General features: G+C 44.3%; 1 protein-coding gene across 1 annotated transcript; it reads right to left on the reverse strand.

Annotated features, from left to right (window-relative positions):
• Window positions 1–3888: 3888 nt before the first annotated feature.
• Window positions 3889–15207, reverse strand: CISD1 (CDGSH iron sulfur domain 1). Its single transcript, XM_082054373.1, has 3 exons — window positions 15115–15207; window positions 10084–10289; window positions 3889–5879 (listed from the first exon to the last, which is right to left on the reverse strand). The coding sequence occupies exons 1-3, from the start codon at window positions 15191–15193 to the stop codon at window positions 5790–5792; spliced, it is 375 nt and encodes a 124-aa protein (XP_081910499.1). The 5' UTR covers window positions 15194–15207; the 3' UTR covers window positions 3889–5789.
• Window position 15208: the final 1 nt, after the last annotated feature.

Genomic DNA, 15208 nt, shown 5'->3' on the forward strand with positions numbered 1-15208 from the left:
GCAAATGGAAGGGCTTTCATGGTGGAGAAGAGGCAGCAGAGGGTGTTTGCTGAGGCTGGTTTTATTCAACATCTTTATTCACAATCTGCACAAAGTCTCCAGGTCTGCGGATGCTCCTGACCTTGTTGGGCAGCCAAAGGCCACAGTGATGGCAAAGAAATCCTGCAGGATCTCACAAAACTGGACAGAAGGCACAATGTTGGCAAAGGAGCTTCAGTGAGGATGAATGTAGGACAATGCCTGTAGAGGAAAATAATCAAAACCAAAGCTCTTTGATGCTGATTCTGGAACCATTCTCTGACAGAGAATAGGAACGTACCATTAATTAATCAATGAAGAAGATGGAATTAAACCGTGATTTATGAAGAGTCTGAACAAACTAAACATATTTTAGCTGGCTCCAGCCCTAGAAAAGGGCAGTGAGCATGTGTGTGCTTTGACATCCTTGGGCAAGAAGTTGTGGTTCTTTCTGAAACAGAAGCGCTAGAGCCAAGTCGTCAGCACCATCTCCCGATCTCATGCCTTACAGGTAGCTAAAGATTCCTCCCTTTGTCCCTCTACACAAAGATGTTCACAGTATGATGCTGTATCTCTATCAGGGGGTTGCTCAGGGTTCACAAATGTATGGTGGCATTTTACCGGTCCCATCCTAATGCTTTAGGGTAACCCCAGTACTTGATTTAAGATGATTAACATGCCAAGCATTTTATTTAAAATGCCTTTCTCTAGAGACTACTTACATTGCCTCCACCTGCAGCAGGATCAAGCACCTGTTTATTGACTAAACTCACTGCCAACTGGCATTAAGAAGTGTCTCTTCTATTAAACAGTATTCTACTCCCAGACTCTGAGAAGCAACAGAATTTCAATCCTTAAAAAGCATTTTAACGTGGGCAGACGTTGGAGCCAAGAACAAGATTGGAACAGCAAGATCACACTGTTTGAAAAGAGCAACACATTTAATAATTACTGAAGTGAAAGTCTGTTCTGGCCATTGTTTTACTACCTGAGTCTCCAGCAAGAGTCCCGGCAGTGAACAGACAGTGCGTCTTGGCCATGTCTTATCCTTGTATGGTTATATTTGCCAGCTGCAGAAAAGTATTTGAGAAAAGTTACGCAGTCAGTGACCTTATCATTAATTTTGCTGTTTCTGTTGCCAGCCGACTTGACGGAACAGCACAAACATTCCAGCTACTGAGCAGATCCTTTGCAGTGCGCTGGATTTTGAATGCTTCACACATTAAAGCTGTAATTTCTGGCATGCTCAGAAAGCTCCTCTTTTCTGCACAGGCTACTCCAGGAGAGTAGAAGGCACCTTTTTTTTTTTTTATTTATTTATTCTGTATAAATGTGCCATGCATTCAAAAACACCAAAAGAGAACTGCAGTCTGCATGACAAAGAGGATGCAGAGCAGATTAAGGGCAGCGCAATGTCAAATCAGAGCGCGAGGATGTTTCCACCTTCAGCTGGAAAAAAATAACAGCAGAAACAATCTCTCTGTGCTTAAGTGAGACGTATGTAATTTCTGTGTATGGAAGAAAACAGAAGTTGCTTGAGAACCCCCAGGAATCCTTTTTTAGCAGTCCAAACTGCACATGAGAAAGGTGGATTGAATTCTGCTTTGCTACAATCATGTAAAACCACTGTGATTTTACTGACTCCAGGGAGCATACTGGTAAATACTTCTATTTATTATAATTACACATCTAATTAAATACTTTACAAAGGTGGGTGTGTGGGAGTGTCAGACTAACCGGGGACCCATAGCATGAGTGTATGTTGCCTTCTGTCCAGTACTGTGGGATTTCACAAACAGTTCAGGAGGAAAAAATGCAGTAACAGATGTCTGCTGGAGATACATAACCCTGAAGTCTCAGTTCTGAGGGGTTTTGGCTCATAGAGCCACTTTAATGAACAGCCACTTTGTACATCTTGTGCTTGGTCTATTAAGAGGTGTAACAAAATGCAACACATCATTTTCTGTACTTTGATTTATTCCTTTAGCCACCACCTAGCAATGCTACACAGTGTTAAATCTTTGCTAGCTTATGCTCTCCTCCCATCTGCCATTTTATTTCTTCTTTCTCCTTCTCATTTCTCTCTGCACATTTGATTTGTTTTTATGTTATTTAGTTTTTATTCAGCTCCTCCCTGCGCTACCCTCAGCATTAGGCACCCTGGAAATCATCCTGCCCGAGAAACACACTGTGCACCACAGCAACCCCACTGCTACAGGGAACAAACAGCAGGGAGCTTCAAGCAGCAGCTCCCCGTACCCGTCCTAAATTAATGATGGCTCTTGGAAAACTATCATTCTCCTGCTGGTGCAGAGAAGCCACTCATCAAAGCAGGAAAACCAGGGCTGAACAAGCCAGGGGACACAAAGCAATTGGGAGAACCAGAGAGGGGCTGAGCACTGATCAACTCAGCTACAAGGAGATTGTGCTCTTCCACCTGATCCAGCCAGGATGTGAGGTGGGTTCAGTCAGCTTTGAAGCTTCAGGAGTTGAAGCAAAAAACAATTTAGTAAGAGACTTCCATGCTCAGGGTGCCTAGAGACAAACCAGCCGACAAGAAAGTTTCTTTGCAACTTCAATGTTTAGTTTCACGCCTACGTTCTTATCCTTCCTGCTATTATAAAATGTTCTTCTGTTACTGGAGTGAGTGACTGTGATACAGCAGTGACTCACATCTCCGTGTCTTTATCTAGCTGCATTACACTGAGAGGAAAATCCTGGTCCAACTGCTGCGCAGCTGCGCAAAATAGATTTTACAGACGAGCAAGAGAAAAAGGTTCAAACTGCAGCAACATGGTGAAAATGTTAGTAGGGCCTGGGGTCAGCTATGGCTGTTGGGAACTAAAACAGCTGCTAGATTCAGAGCGTATGAGCCTCTGAGCACAGAAAGCTGCTTAGTTGCAAACGTGTTAATGCAGAACTTCCGGATGCCTGGGCTCTGACAGACAGCAATGCTGCTAAGAAAAAATGCACATAAATACATGTATGTATAAGAAAACCCTTTAAACCGGCATTGCCCACACCAAGGAGTGTATCCATTGCACAGCGTGTGTTTCCTCCTAGTGGGCTGGTGTATGATTGCAATGCTGGCCTCCATTTGAAATTAGCTGTTCGATTGACAGTGCCTGAATTAAATGTGCAAAAAAATACCTGTAACTTACAGCCATCTCCTCTTCAAGAATACAGATTCTAGAAGCACTTGAATATTTGACATTCGCATTATTTTGATGAGTCACTCTCAATTACTGCAGAATCGGTACTTTGCTTACCTTATTGATGAACACTTACATGTCAAAACAGAACAGAAATACAGATTTACCCTGGGACAGGAAACCCATCTGTCATGGTACTAAGGAAAAAAAAAGTGTTCTCTGTGATGCTCATCAAGACTGCTGGCAAGTTTGTCTTTTCATGATCACGTTCAAACATGAGTAACAGGAACTTTCAGGTACGGTACGGAAAGTTGCACGTACATCAAAATCAAATTTAACCACTTTCTATCAACATTTATAACTGTGACACTTCACAAAAACAAACTCACCAGGATGTAAATTAGCCAAGACTCTGCATCTTTGCTTCCCAGGATCAAAAACTTCTCACGGAGCACACGTCCCTGGTGCCCAAACTTCAGGAAATAGTTTTATGACTCAAGAGACTCATTTGAACATTAATGCAGCTTTCAGTGAACTTTTATTCCTTCAAGAGCAGTCAGGCTTTGCTGCTACCAGGAAAGGGAGTCTCAGAGGAGAACCCAAGCCCGACTCAGGTTTATGATCACAGCAGCACTGGCGTACAGCACTACTCACAGTGTAACCCACCCTGGAAAGAAACTGCACACCCATGAGAAACACAGACATTACAACCTCAAGATTAAGATGAGCTCAAATGTGTATTTGACAAAAATACAGAAATATCCAGTGCCATATTCTAATAATACAGAAATAACTTTGTTTTCAATAAAAGCAAGATATTTGATAATTTAAGGTTAAAACAACTTTCCATATGCATCAGTGCTCAGCCACGTAAAAAATAACAAGTACCTTTACAGTCAAGACAGGAACAAAAGACAGAACTAAATGTATTTGACTGCAACTTCTTACAAGCAGAGGTCTCTCACAGACAGCGGTTGCCCCAAACCCTCTTTCTCTACCTCTGTGGCACCTTCTCTGCTTTTTGTGCCTTCTACCGAAGTTCAGACCACTCAGCCAAGACCTCGGCCTCTGAAAGTCTCACATTGAGAATATGCAAAACATTTTCTTTAATCAGAACCAGTTGTATCAACCAAACCCTTTAAAAAACAAAACAAAACAAAACCTCTACTGCCCCAAACATGTGGAAGAATCCTTTAGGATCCAGGTTGAAATGCCAGTTTTTGACAAGGCCTTTCTCCAGCTCTGAGGTAGTCTCTCTGTCCCAGGACACCGAGACTAACAGACCAGGCTTAATACAAAACTACCCTCTGCCACCCCACTCTTTGGGTTTTGCTTTGTAGTCATTTGCATGTTAATAAATCAGAGCTATTTAATTTAAGGAAACCAACATGATAGCCATTAATGCAACCATGTCAGACAGGGCCGTACGAAAGAAGGGTAAGAGCTCTCCTTGTCTCATCCTTTCTTTCCCCCTTGTTTCTTGCTGTCGTCAAAGCCCTTCCTTGTCTATGTCAGTTATTTCGGTAAAATTAGCTGAACCACATTAACAGGTAGCCCAGGGAGGAAGGAGTTTTAAGACACAGAGCCTAAGGCCACTTAGTAAGAATGGTGTACCTCCCCTCCGCAGCAGGACAAGGCCTCCGGAACCAGCCAGAGCAAGGATGGAGCAGACACTAAGAGTGTGGGTGGGATTTTAGTTTTTATTTTTGCTTCTGGAATAAATTGGCATAGCCTCCCCCACAGAAGTGTCCTGTGGTCTGGGGACATTAGCTTAAACTGCTAGAGACCGCAAGTGAAACTAAGGCCTTCTAGCAGCAAAGACAACTCTGCCAACCCCTGCCCATCACTCTTGGAGCACTTGGAATCATCCCACTCGTCTGTTACGAAAGCTCTCGCAGAGACCACCTTCCTAATCCTGCTCTAAACACAGGTCTGCAGTTCTGGTAGTATGTTCAGCAGTACGGTACGTATGGTAGTAGGGTCAACTTTCAACACTGCTGTAAAATCAAAGTTGCCCTTTAGCCTCATCCTGCTGTAAGCCTTTAATGTTTGTCTGTTCATAGTTAGCAATTTAAAATTTGTTCTTTTACAGAAGCCACACAGAACAGTAGTGTAACAGGCCAAACATGACACCTGCAGAAAATGCAGCACAATCAGAGGTTAAGCTGCATTTTGGCCCCATGACTTGTCCCCTGACATTGCCTTTTACACAGAAATCTATCCAGACCTGTGACTTTAGAACCTCTCCAGGATTTTAGGACCTACATTTCGAACACACATTCTACTGAATAGCCTCAGAGTAGTACACATGTATTTGAAAATAATTTAATACCTATTTTCTGATGACGTACATTCTGTGCGTCATTTTAGTTTCATACTCAATTAGAAGGTTCAGCTACTTCACAGGACAAAAAATTTAAACCATGACTATTTAGTAAATTATGCACTGTAGTGATTAAAACAAGACAAGCACCAGAAAAAATACACATGCTGAAGCCTGATGTATATACTACACTGGAAAGGCTTCAGTGACACGACAAAGAATTTGTGGTTTTTGCCCCAGTTACAAGTGAGCAGAGGATTTGTCAGACATTCATTTTGTAGCTTCTACTGTCGGCTCTATGCCTCCTTCCTCTTGATGATCAGAGGCCCAACGTTGTCACCAGTTTCCTCGTTGTGCTTTATGTGAGAGCCATCACACAGCGGGAACTGCAAAAAAAAAAAAAGAAAATAAACATATCTAAAGTACATCCAAAGTTGGAATTAAGAACCTAGGCTGAAAGTTCATTAGAACATCCTCATTAAATCCATTGTGACCTCAGAGCACAGCTTCTGTGGTGCTATCTTGGGTCTCCCTGAGTTTTGGCTGAACGCTGGTTTTGTCCATGTGAGCACAGAGTGGATGAGAGGCCTGTTATGAAAAAACAGCAGCTCAGCTCCACTCTATCAAGTGTTCCTGCCTCAGGCCAGCGTGAGGAAGAGGTGGCCTCAGCCAGCATCCAGCGCTATCCCACCTGCAGGGTCTTGCTCTCAGCCTTGCCCCACACTCCGTTTTCCCAGGTGACAGCCAGAGTTTGGCGCAGTCACAGAAGTGGGGTGAGGAAGAGAAACAGGAGGAGATCCTGAGCTGAATTTCCTTCCTGTTTTTCCATAGCACATGATGAGGAAAAGGACAGTTTCTGTAGCTCATCTCTTATTTAGGAGAAACACATACATATTAGTCTTGCCTCCAGGCAGCTCGAGTGGTGAGCTGCCTTTGCTCCCTCCCAACACAGCTAGCTCAGCTCATCGACAATGTGCAAACTGGTTCTCACAATTAGGATGTTGAGCCGTTAATTGAAATGAACTGCACTTCCACCTAACATGGCTATTCAAAGGCTCTGAGGAAGTAACTTGAACCACACAGAATCCCAGAATGTGAGGGATTGGAAGGGACCTCGAAAGCTCATCCAGTGCAATCCCCCCATGGAGCAGGAACACCCCGATGAGGTTACACAGAAAGGTGTCCAGGCGGGTTGGAATGTCTGCAGAGAAGGAGACTCCACAACCTCCCTGGGAAGCCTGGGCCAGGCTCTGCCACCCTCACCATGAAGAAGTTTCTTCTCAAATTTAAGTGGAACCTCCTGTGTTCCAGTTTGTACCCATTGCCCCTTGTCCTATCATTGGTTATCACTGAGAAGAGCCTGGCTCCATCCTCCTGACACTCACCCTTTCCATGTTGATCCCCATGAATGAGTCACCCCTCAGTCTCCTCTTGTCCAGCTCCAGAGCCCCAGCTCCCTCAGCCTTTCCTCACACGGGAGATGCTCCACTCCCTTCAGCATCTTGGTGGCTGCGCTGGACTCTCTCCAGCAGTTCCCTGTCCTGCTGGAACTGAGGGGCCACAACTGGACACAATATTCCAGGTGTGGTCTCCCCAGGGCAGAGCAGAGGGGCAGGAGAACCTCTCTGACCTACTGACCACCCCCCTTCTAATCCACCCCAGGTACCATTGGCCTTCCTGGCCACAAGGGCCCAGTGCTGGCTCATGGTCACCCTGCTGTCCCCAGGACCCCCAGGTCCCTTTTCCCTGCTCTCCAACAGGTCATTCCCCAACTTATACTGGAACCTGGGGTTGTTCCTGCCCAGATTCAAGACTCTACACTTTCCCTTGTTATATTTCATTAAATTTTTCCCTGCCCAACTCTCCAGCCTGTCCAGGTCTCTGGATGGCAGCACAGCTTCCAGTGTCAGCCACTCCTCCCAGTCTGGTGTCATCAGCAAACTTGCTGACAGTCACTCTATTCCCTCATCCAAATCATTGATGAATATATTGAATAACACAGGCCCCAGTACTGACCCCTGAGGCACCGCACTGGATACAGGCCTCCAACTGGACTCTGCCCCATTGACCACAACTCTCTGGCTTCTTCCCTTCAGCCAGTTCACAGTCCACCTCACTACCCGATTGTCCAGACTGCACTCCCTCAGTTGAAGAAATTTGAAGAAATGTTTGTTCCATAAAAGCCCCCCTAAAACAGCCTGGCCAGAGCAAGACCCATGGGCACTCATTCAGCCAGCCCAGGTCCCAGACCAGGAGCAACTGCTCTGCTCCTGGGCAGCTCTTTTCTTGGGCAAGAGCCAAGGGACATTATGCAAAGCAACCGGAGTGAGGCTGGATCCCATCGCTTCAAGGGTGTGTTTTCAGGGCTATTCTTCCTCTGCAGGGGAAACTCTGGAGACAATCGCAGAAACCACACAGCAGTATTTTACATTCAGTTACTATTTTGTTTACTTAGAAGTGATGGTAATCAAAGTTGGGCATTACTCAGCTTTTGCCTTTGCAGCAGGAATATCCCCTTGCAGTAGTGTCACCATCAGTCTTTGACACTCCACTGATCCCAATGTTCATGCCTCACTCATAGCCCTTGAAAAAAAATAATGCCCTATCACCCATGTTTAGTTAGAATAAAAGATTTCAAAGTACTGTACAAAACCAATCTAATTAAGACAATATACTTGCAAAAAAACCCCAAACCAAAACAAAGAGCTCTAGAAATAAAGCCATATGCCCTGTAGGGTAGTGTTGGGGGGCAGAGGTGTGAGGTGGCCTTTTTTCATTTTTCACAGTTACAAAATGTCAAAGCCTACACTAAAAATGGCAGGTGATGTTTCCAAATAAAGAAACCCTGAATCTGGAGAATACACATGTAATCTGATTCATGCAGGAACTTTATCACCACATCAGTCATTTGTGACTCAATGAGCAGGTACTGACAGATCCTTGGAAAAAATCTGAGCAAACAAGAATATGTGTTCATGGGACACTGACTGGCTTCCAACCCAGATGCTCCCAGGCCAGCTGTTTTCCTAAGCAACACCACAGTCCCCTGGTCTTCACAGAAGTGTCAGCTCCATTTCCATCAGACAATAACATCTCACATACCCCAAGGAAGCAAGACCAAGGCCCACCTACAGTAACATCATCACTTCAAGTTTGAAAGTGACAAAAAGTCACAGGCTTCGGATAGCACTGAGACATCTTCAACAACTGCTGACTGATTGCTCTGAATCATCCTCTGGGTCAGCTGGTCTCGGAACTGCTGGCTCCCAGAGGCTGGGACACTAGACTTGAGCTCCTCAGAAGAAAAACAAAATACCACTACTTTGCCAGAGCACCCACTTGAGGACCAGATACTGAACAGATGAATCCTAGACCTGACACAACACGTTCATCTTTGATTAAGATAAAGTAGGCTAGCAAGAGCAGCCAAAGCTCAGAGCCTGGGGGAACTGCACAGTGATCTGGACAGTGCAGCTTATTTCCCTTGGCACTGAATGGGTTTAGATTCTCTGCCACTATTTTTTCTCATGTTCTGCGGCAGTACTCCTTGACCCACAGCTGGGGACTAATACTTATCTGGAAGACACAGAGGTTGCAGGTCATTGCAAAAGAAAGCAAATTAAATTTTTCCCCCACCAGCTCACACACTTAAAAATGCAGAAGAATAAGAAAACAAATATTCTAACTGTAAACTAATTATACAGTTGGGTTTTACGACAAAACTCTTGTCTCTACACTGGTAAATCTGAACACTGGCTTTTCCCACAAAACTTGACAGGCAGTGCTATGAAGTACCTGCAGAGCACAACATGGAATGGGAACGGGTCACTTAAAGAACTACCTACCACCTGCTTTAGAAGATAATTACATCCCGAGACAGACTTATTGGAAGATATGGCATGTCTTTTGTTTTTTTAAATACATCCACTCCACAAGACTTTGAACAGCACAAACAAAATAACCTTTGACGTATACTATTTCAGAAAAACAAAACAGAAAACAAAACAAAGAAACAAACCAAACAAAAAACAACAAACAAAAAAACCCCACAAACAAACAAAACCCCCACCAACCTGAATATATTCCTGCTTATTTTTTAAGAGTTACTCCCAAACACCCTGGCATAGACCAAATGTTCTGTTATTCCACATACAGGAGGAATGGCACACGAAGTCAGCTGTAGTGCACGCACACCAGCCAGGCTCTTCCCAAAACAATTCTGCACTCGCTCTGTCTACAAGATTTAACGATGGGCTCACACATCGCAAGTGACAATGTGACACTAGCTTCTTAGTCCATTTGTGTTATTAACACCGTGAACTGGTAGCAAGGTACTTTCTGACAGAGTGAGCTTCCAACTTCCTCTAGTACAAGGTGTTAAGGTTCTTTCAGAGCCCTTATTCCTGACTTTGTTCGCTAATAGCACTGATCTGCAGGCTTTACTCTGAATGACAGAGTCTACATAGTTTTATTGATTAGAATACTGCAGAATAGGTGAAGCTAGTTTCCTCTAAATAAAGCAGTTTGAAAATAGCTTTGTTAAAAGACACATGCACCCGAACAAAACTGGACCATTTATTCTTCTCTTACCTTCTTGGATCTCCAACAACGACAGTACACCGCCTTGTCTCCCAGATCTTCCACATCAAATGCGTGGACTACCTTGGGGTTATCCTTCTGGACACTGGGATTCACCATTGCTTTGCAACATTTGTCTTTAGAGAGAAATTTTTTGTAAGCTAGATACCCAACAGCAGCTGCTCCAGCAGCTAAGGAGACTGCAGCAATCCATTCAACTAGAACAAAAGAGAAGATAAAAAAAGTGACTGTCAGGTTTTGACCACAACGTTCTTTTAAAACTACTCGGTAATAAGTGTCTTCATGCTGTGGCAACACCTTTACTTTTCAACAGACCTTTTTGTTCCGTAGTAGTAACACAGAAATGTAGAACCATATTTTCTTTTGACACTCACCTAGTTAGTCTATTCCTTTCTACTGACCAGAGTTCTCCTTCACCCCAGTCCCTTCTACACAAGGATGAAGATTAACCTGGCAGGGTTTTGGGGGATTTTTTAAACTTTTTATTTGGGAATCTCTGATACCAACATCCACAGTATAGTGTTTCCAAGTTAGACACATTAAACCAGCTATAATACACCCTGTAGCAGAAAAAAAAAACCCTGTTGTTTGTTTCAGTTGCAGGAGAGTCACTGCAGAACACTCAGTGTTAGAAAAGAAAGCAGGATCCCCTCAAGCCATGGGTACTGAGTGAGTAGTTCTTAATATAATGCATCTGGTAACTAAAAAAAGTTAACTGGTGTTTGGCAATGGGGAATATAATATACCACCACCAGTAACAAAAGACAGCTTAGGTTAAATCCCTACTGTGGTATACAGGAAAGAACAAGGATCGAAAAACATTTAGGAATAATAGCACTAGTTTATTTTAACGGAATTAGGTTCCAACTCTGAAAGACAACTTCCATTAAAAAAAACCTCTTTCCACTACCTCTCATCTGCATTTTTCCTCCCTCTAGTTCTCTAAAATCTTTACAGTCTCACTTAGTATAATTTCCTTTTCTACAAGGAATTTTCCTACTTTTTTGTGGCTCTGTTGTTTTCTGTCTCATGAAAACATGCTGGACTTTGGCCCGAAGGTTCTGATTGTAGCAACAGCCCTGGCCCCTTTCCTCAAAGCAGCAGGTGGCTGCTCGCTCTTTGCCTTTTCCACCGCCTCTCCTCACACATGTACTCGTAACATGTACATACAGAGTCTGGCTGACTCTACAAAGAAATCAAACAGGGATTTAAATTTTAGCACATTTACACCACTTAAGAAAAGTAGAACGGTCTCCAGTTGGAAATTTCTATCCTGTATGTTTGCATCAGATTTGAAAAATGCCAAGCCAGATGGCATCCTCAGAGCAAGAGACCTCGCTGCAGTAAAGGCCAAGGAGAAACAAAAAGCCTTTGCTAGCTCGTGCTGCCTTCCACTACCAAATGACTTGCTGTATTGCCTCTGTGAGCATGCACTAACAGGACCAAGAGGGTTTCTACCCCATCCCACAGCCTTTTTGAAGACCTATACCAAGGCCTTTCCTCAGCGAAAACACTGTGGTAGCTCATATGCACCAAGCTGGATGTAGCAACACACAGAATTAGATAAATATTTGTACCATTTCTTCAGCCCTGTAAGATCGGGGAAGGCAGGCACTCCTTTAGAGTCTTACTCTAGGAATAAAAGATGCAAAAATGCTTTAGAGTCAATTTTCTTACTAAATGAAGCAGAATAGACCAACAGACACTGAGACCACCCCTGCAACAAGTGACAAACCCTCCCTGTAACAACAGGGTGATATTAAGGTGCAGAAAACCATCTTTAAGCAAAAAAATTACGGCATGTTTCACTGCTCCCAAACTCCTTAAACGAATAAAAGCCCCAGAGAGCATACTCCAAATTCAGTGGTTTATATCCATCCAGAGAGTGCTCCCCAGAGCCCTCTGAGCACCCCACAGTCTCAGAGCACATCCAGCTCAACCAGCACAGATTCATATAAAGCAACTGTCACCTCATATCTCAATGACTCTACTTCTTCCCCTGAGGGTGAAGTTAATCTGTTACACAGGCACACTGTATACAAACAGCTTAATATATATATTTTTTTCTTATAATAGATCACAGTTTCCTTTTTACTGTATTAGCTTTTTTCCATTGCTTCTCTGGAGCTGTATGAGGGTGGAAATGGTATCAACCAATAATACATGAAATCCAAATGCTTAAAACACTTTAGATTTCAGCACTGTCTTAATAAACATCATGTAAATTTATGAAAGCTTTTTAAATTTGACAAACAGGCTCTCTCTTACGATAGTATCATCCTTCAGGGTTTCAGAGGCAGCAAGTTTTGTTGTCAACTGTTGTTTCACAAACAGATTTGGAACAGCTGAAATGCCCATTTCACCTTCCAAATTAAGTTAACCTAAAAGTGCACCTGGAAGGAAAACACTTTTCAGGAGTTTTAAAATATTCAAAGTTCTGTTTCAAAAGGCCTCCGGTGCCAATTTAACAGTTCACTGCAAAACACTTAAGGTCATACACATATTACATGAAAAGCCAACTGTCAACAGAGTGACATTGACATGGAATGTCAAGGGGTTTAACTTATTTTTTAAAATAAAAACACTAAGAGCAAATTTGGGTGATTATTAAACAAATCCCAATTCTGGTATAAAAATACAAAAACCAAAATTCTGGTATAAAACCAAACCAAAATTTGGTATAATACCAAAACTACAGGCCTGTGTAACGTGGCAGAAAAAATGTTTCAATGTCATAAGCACTAAACAGTGGAGAAGATCTGGCTAAAACTCCAGAAAAATTAACACACAAAGCAGATAAAAAAAGGGAAGACAGATGGGAAGACGAAACCAGAAGCCCAAAGAATGCAATCCAGGAGAGCAGACAGTGCATAGGAGTAAACAAACCAATCAGCAGATAGAACACTAACAAGCCAACAGTAGGATTTTGATTTTTTTTTTAATATTCTTTGGTCATATCCTAATGAACACGAGATCTGGATCACAAAATTTCTCCTCTCTTCTCTCTCTAAACAGATCAGATATTACTCTAGATGTTTCCAGATCTAGGTTACAGAGATACTTTAGGATCTACCAGCAAGCTCAGACATATTTTATCTGCAGGAAGAACAGGATTCACCATCTGCACTGACAAGCACATGAAGAAACTGACCCAGTCTTGGCTCCAACCAGGAGCCAATTGTTACGACGTGTATCAATTTACCTTCCAGGAACTGGCACCAAAGTGGGGAATAGCTGCACCCCGACAAAGTTAGTCCAAGACAGCTCTAAGAGACAATTTTCAAGTTACCTCTGCTGCTTAAAAAACATTCATGTTATTTGAAAGTCAGCTACAGAGTAATAACCCCAGACACGAAAAATTTGTATTTTTTTTCTTCAGAAGCGCTTATAACTTCCAAGTGTTGTTCTCCTCCTCTTGTTGCCAAGGAAGAGGCTTTTATTGTCTAAGACTTGATTACGACAGGCCAGTAGTGTAAACTGTCCACGAGAGATCAGATCACCTTCCTGCAGTCCATGCCTGGAGAAACGTCGTGTTTGCTTACTGAAGAGTGTCCCAGAGAACTGGCTCTGCAGAAAGCCTAGTAGTGAAAGTCAAGCAGATAACTCACTTTTACCACTTCACAGCATCCACAAGAAATGGGATTATGACCAACAGACTTAATTTAACTGAAACCATAAGGTAAAGAGGCCACCTGAGGGAGAAAGACTGTTGGGTCTGGGCAATAAGCAGCAAAAGACAAGTGGTCTGTGGTCAGCATGGGTCACACCTGCCAACAACTATGTTACTCACAACAAAAAGCACCCACTGAGCCCTTCACCACCCCTCAAAGGGAAACTTTCCAGCATCTATGCACCCCAATATGCACAGATGCAATTAACTCTCCAATTATTCCCAGGAATTAAATCCCACAAAAATATGGTAAGGTCCTAGTGCCTATTTTTCAGTAGGGCATAAGGAATCCATATGATTCCCCAAAGTAATCAGCCTGGGACACACACGAGCTGCAGACAAAGCTGTGACCCTGCCAGTCGCCGGTCAAGTCAAATCTGGACAGAAATCACATTAATCCTGTGTCACTGCCTCCTAAACAAAGCACCTTCAGACACTCTGTGCGGCAGCTCCGCTGCTCTCCTGGAATAAGGAGGACATTTCCAGTTTGATTAGGAGCAGGTTCTTCTCCCTCCCCACAAACTAAATTTCCTTCTCAATTCCTAGTATACAGGAGCTGGTTTGGTTCTTGCAAGCTTACAAATGATAGCAAACTGCCCTTGGGAACGCAACCTGGCTGCAAACTCTCAAGTCATCATCCTCAGGGCTTTGGTTATTTTAATAAGCACAACCTTTCATTACCGTAACCCAGTCTGGACTATGCTGATGCCTTTGCCAACACTTCTGTATCAGCAGTGTACCCCCCCACACCCCAAAAAAATCTATCTAGATGGAGGCCCCCGACTTAAGGGCATAAACCACGAGCAGCTTTGCAACTGGGGACCACAGCCGCGCAGGATTAAGCGCATTTTTTCTAGAGGAAATCAGGTAATTCAGCTGTTCCGCTCCACCCATCCATCCCCAGCCTTCCGTCCCGCGCAGTGGCGCTTCAACCACACGTGGCTCTGGCCCCCCGCACCGCGCGAGTGTCAACGATATCCCCTCCGTGCGGCATCGGGCTGTGAGAAACAGTTAAAACGCCAGATATTTACAGGATGCAATGACATCTACACCTCATATCAACTACGAGGCCTGAACAAAAGCACCACCCGGCCGCCAAGGGCCCAAACGAACCGGCGGTGCCTGAGCGGGCGCTCACCGGGGGAAGGCGGGCCAGGCCAGGGGTCCCGCCCGTGCCGCTGCGGAGGGGATCCCGCTCACCCCGGCGACACCCGCGTCCTCGCAGGGCGCCGCCATTTTGTCCCCGGGGGTGGTCGCCCAAGGGCGGCACCGCGCCATTCACGCGCCGCGCCATTCATACACCGCCCACCCCCCCCCGCCGGCACGCGGGGTGGCCGCGGCCGCCCCCATACCCCGCACGGGCGCGTTCTGCCCCAACCCCATGGCCGCCGCTCCACACGCCGCCGCTGGCACGCGCAGCTCCGCGCGCATGCGCAGGCCGCCGGC

This window comes from Streptopelia decaocto (genome assembly GCF_964273445.1).
Source record: "Streptopelia decaocto genome assembly, chromosome: 5".
Lineage (NCBI taxonomy): Eukaryota > Metazoa > Chordata > Aves > Columbiformes > Columbidae > Streptopelia > Streptopelia decaocto.